This window comes from Triticum dicoccoides, chromosome 4B (assembly GCF_002162155.2).
Source record: "Triticum dicoccoides isolate Atlit2015 ecotype Zavitan chromosome 4B, WEW_v2.0, whole genome shotgun sequence".
Taxonomy (NCBI): Eukaryota; Viridiplantae; Streptophyta; class Magnoliopsida; order Poales; family Poaceae; genus Triticum; species Triticum dicoccoides.
In genome coordinates, this window is record NC_041387.1 from 104,203,436 (window position 1) to 104,207,585 (window position 4,150).

At 48.5% G+C, this 4,150-nt stretch overlaps 1 protein-coding gene across 1 annotated transcript in view; it reads left to right on the plus strand.

Moving 5' to 3' along the window:
• Nucleotides 1–4,150, plus strand: part of LOC119292562 — a 52,282-nt gene that overhangs the window by 43,177 nt on the left and 4,955 nt on the right. Inside the window, exon 2 of the mRNA XM_037571362.1 lies at nucleotides 713–1,971. Within this exon, the coding sequence (XP_037427259.1) occupies nucleotides 713–1,971 (1,259 nt within the window). The remainder of the gene's footprint in view (nucleotides 1–712; nucleotides 1,972–4,150) is intronic.

The following is a 4,150-nucleotide window of genomic DNA, read 5'->3' on the forward strand; positions in this document are numbered from 1 at the left end:
GGGGCTTTAGTCGCGCCTATTTGGTCGCGGTTGCGCAACCGCGACTAATGGCAGTTGCGAACCGCGACCAAAGGCCCTTTTTCCACCAGTGTCTAGGCAGTCGACTTTGTCTTGTTGCCGATGCACTGATGTCTGCTTGTTGTCGTTGTGCTAAACGTAATGGGAGCTGTGGCCCACTGCGCATGTGCTTGACCGTCTCACCGCCTCTGCCCACGTTTTGAATAGACTTCTGATCAGACGACTGGACGATGCCCTCCATCACGGTGTGTGGCTCACATCCTTTGAGAGTCATGTGTGTTAAGCGGATATGCTCGCCAGTTCTTTCCCGTCTTGAATGTACCCCGCTAGGATTTTTCCCATCGTATTACATATTACCAGTAATGTATTGATTTATTGAGCTTGTGCATTGGCATTTGTCATTGATGCTGCTTGACCCAAGCACACCTAAAATCACATATGGTGGGTGCGGCTATAGTTGGGTGCGACGGAGCCCGCCATTTTGTCTAGTATTATTGACAGCTATTAGACCGTGTGTTGTTTTCTCTCCCCTACACTGAATGCTTGCCAAAAGAGACATGATGCGCTAGCTGCGACCAGATAATGCAGCTGCACCAATAAGCATTTAGAAAAGATTATCCCAGCTTGCAAATCAAAGCATTAAAACACTACAATGAATGATTGAAACTCTGTCACACCACAATTCCTCGTATAGAGTTTGGGCTCCCTCCTGAAGGCAATAAGCAGGAGGCCGGCCCACGTACGAGGCCCATCTACAAGGAAACGAAACGGAGCACAACTAGTGACGTGGCTCAAGATGAATGGGGGAGGAAGCGTCACGGCTCACGCGGCGAAGCTTCTAGCGTCTGGCGACCCGAGTCTACAAAGGGATATTTTCGCCTTGGTTTCGTTTCCGTTTCTCCTCCGTTTCATACTCGTTGGCTGTTAGCCACCCAGGCGACACGGAACCCTAGCCGCCGCCGTATGCCGAACCCCACGCCGTACGCCTCCCTCCTCAATGACGCCCCTCCCGCCGACGTCGACGGCGCCGACGCCGACCTCGACCTCTGCCCGGACGGCGGCCTGTGCTGGCCGGACGACCCGCTAGAGACGGTCATAGGCTACGTGTCCATGCTCGACGACGGCTTCTTGGAGGGCCTCGGGCTGGGCTCCCTGCCGCCGCGGGGCCCCGTCGGCGACGGCAAAGACTACCCCGGGGGTTCGCTGGCGGGCATGAAGGCCGACGCGGACCTCAGTTCGCCGGCGGAGGAGGGACCTCTGTCTCTCTCTGACGCCGGCGCCCCCGGCGGCCGGAAGAGGAGCGCGTTCTACGTGTTCGACAGTAAGCCGGAGGGGTTGCCGCCGGCGCGAGCGCGCTCGCTGTCGTGCAGCACGACGACAACTTCGTCGTCCACCGCGTCCGGGACCCGCAGCCTCTCGCCCACACCCGGCGGGACCGAGGCGCCGCGGGAGCCTGCCTCCGAGGATGAGGACCTGCGTTGGAATTTGCCGAGGAAGCCGCACCACCGACGGGCCGTCCGCAGGCGCGCCGCCTACCCGTCCTGGTCTTTGGCTCTCCCGCCCGAGCTCATGTCGGCCCCAGCCTACGACTGTCACGGTGACAGCATTGCCAACGACGACAAAGACAAAGACTACGTGCTCAGCCACTGCAAGAACGGCCGCCGCGGCAATGGTGGTCCACGCCGGGCCGGGCGGCAGCAGAAGAAAACGGAAGGTAAGATTTGCACCCACTGCCGCGTGGAGGACACACCGCAATGGCGGACCGGGCCGGCCGGGAGCGGCACGCTGTGCAACGCATGCGGCATCCGGTACAAGATGGGTAAGCTATTCCCTGAGTACCGCCCGTCGACGAGCCCCGATTTCAGCAGCCTCGAGCACTCTAACCGCCACAAGAACGTGGAAAGAATCAGGGATCGGAAGAAGAAGTTGAAGGTGATGTCTCCCGAGGTGCCGGTGAGTCCGGACGCGGATGACAAACTACTCCTTCGAGTCTGTAAATATGAAAGGTAGCTAGCACCGCATGACATGCATGTCATGTATCAGTTAGCTGCAAATTCGATTCGTCCGATTTCGTCGGGCGGTCAGGTCATGGATAGATTGCTTTTTAGATTCGGGCATGTTTGATTCGATTGATTTCTTAATTAGTTTCATTCAGAGGTAAGATGTCAGTAGTAATTTATGTAAATATTAGCAGCTCCCCTTCAGGTGGGTGGATGCAACTTGGTTGCAATGTGACTGTCGCTCTCTTCAGTTTCGCTTGGAAAAATTCATGTGATATTCGTTCTAAATTTGTGTATTCTGAGACGGCAATGCTACATGTACAAACGATTTACAGGCTTTTACAGGATGGTTAATCTTGATTAGTCAATAGGTGAGCGGGGCGGCCCACCCCCTGAAAATCAGGGGGAGAGAGGTTTGTGATTGGTTGTTAGATGGAAGGAGCGTGTAAAAGCGTGTAAGTCTTTGTATGTCTAGCATTTCTGATTCTGAGGCATTTGAGAATCTAAAGCATGCTAAAAGCGTACCCTGACGTCTACATGGCAAAATCTCCGTCTATTTTCTTAAGTTAGCTGGGAGGGGATGGCAAATTGAATGTTTTTTTTCTGGGAATTTATATTATCCCATGGGTGGTAAATATAATTTAGTTTGAAAGCACGGCAAATAATGGCAAAAATCTGAATAGTTAACTAAACTTGTCATCCTCGGCCACATAAATTTCTATGCAAATCGTTCACAATTGTATAAGATGATACTTTTCCGAATGCTATTTGCAGAAATTAATGTGAAAGCTATCAGCTTTGGTATCTTATTCTACTAAGAGAACCACTGTATAAGTTTATGATATTCCGATGCTATTATTTGACATGAATTTCTGATTGGTATTTAGTTTCATAATGCCATTTGCTTCGACAGTGAGATATTTTGCATATGTAGTATAGAAGGTACCAGCTTTGTCTGTGTACAGCTCCAGATGTGAAATTTATGACTCAAAATTTATCTTTATCATTTTCCTATTACTCCCCGGGTTTACTTCATTCATGGAAGCAGTGTAATATTACTTCTTTTGTCCCAAATAATACAGGCTTGGCTGATGGGTACGGATATGAGATTCAGAATCTTTCCAAGAAATATGGAAGGGAAGTAAATTGGATTCTGGATGGAAGTTCTATAGTTGGCTAAGTAATGTTTAGTAACCGAGCTGTGTGTGCAATTTGAGAGCAGGACAAAAAAAACATTGTTTCCACACGTAGGTCCTCCTGTTTGATATTTAAACTGAAAACTTAGATGAAAGTGGAACACCATACATGCTTCCAAAATCGGTATACAGTTCATACGCAGAGAGTGCATAATGTCAAAATTGCTTACAATTAACGTGCTGGGGCAACTGCAATGGAGAAACTATTCGAATTTTTTGAAATTGTAAACTTCCTGAGCAAAAAACAGTTGGCATTCCGAAAGATCTTTGACCAACGGAGACAGGGTGGATATCATTTGGCCTGTAACTATTGTTTGATTTGTTACTGATACAAAATGTTATCTGCTTGAAACTATGTGCCAACAATCTCTGAGAGGTTCTGTTCATAAGTTGAGAAGCATTTGTTTAGCCCTTAACTCAAATTGTTTGTAGAGAGACACTGAAACTTTTAGAAGCCACAGATGTTCAATCTGACGTGTTTTCCTTGGTATCTATTCCCTCCATCTCGTAATATAGAAGTGTTTTGACACTAGTGTAGTGTCAAAACCGGTTTTATATTATGACACAGAGGGAGTAGATTGTACTTGGTAATCATGTGGCTTTTCCGTACACCCATGCTTCAAGCTGATAATACGAGAACTATTCTACGCGCTTAGCTACTGTCCATCTTTTGGATTCCTAGCTATTGTGTTCATCGGTTGGTTTTGGGTGACGTTGCGTATATACAGCTGAAATTAGTATCTAGTGTGTGATTTTGACCTTCCTTAAAAAAGGTGACGAGCATGAGATATGCAAAACATTTTTCTACCCGAGTCATGCTACTTTGCTAGCCAACCAGAGGCTACCACCTATGCATTATGCTCCAAGACAAATAAGATTCTTAAACACATCTAACGAGCAGCCATTGGCTCGCTACTGATCCTGAGCGGATTCCTC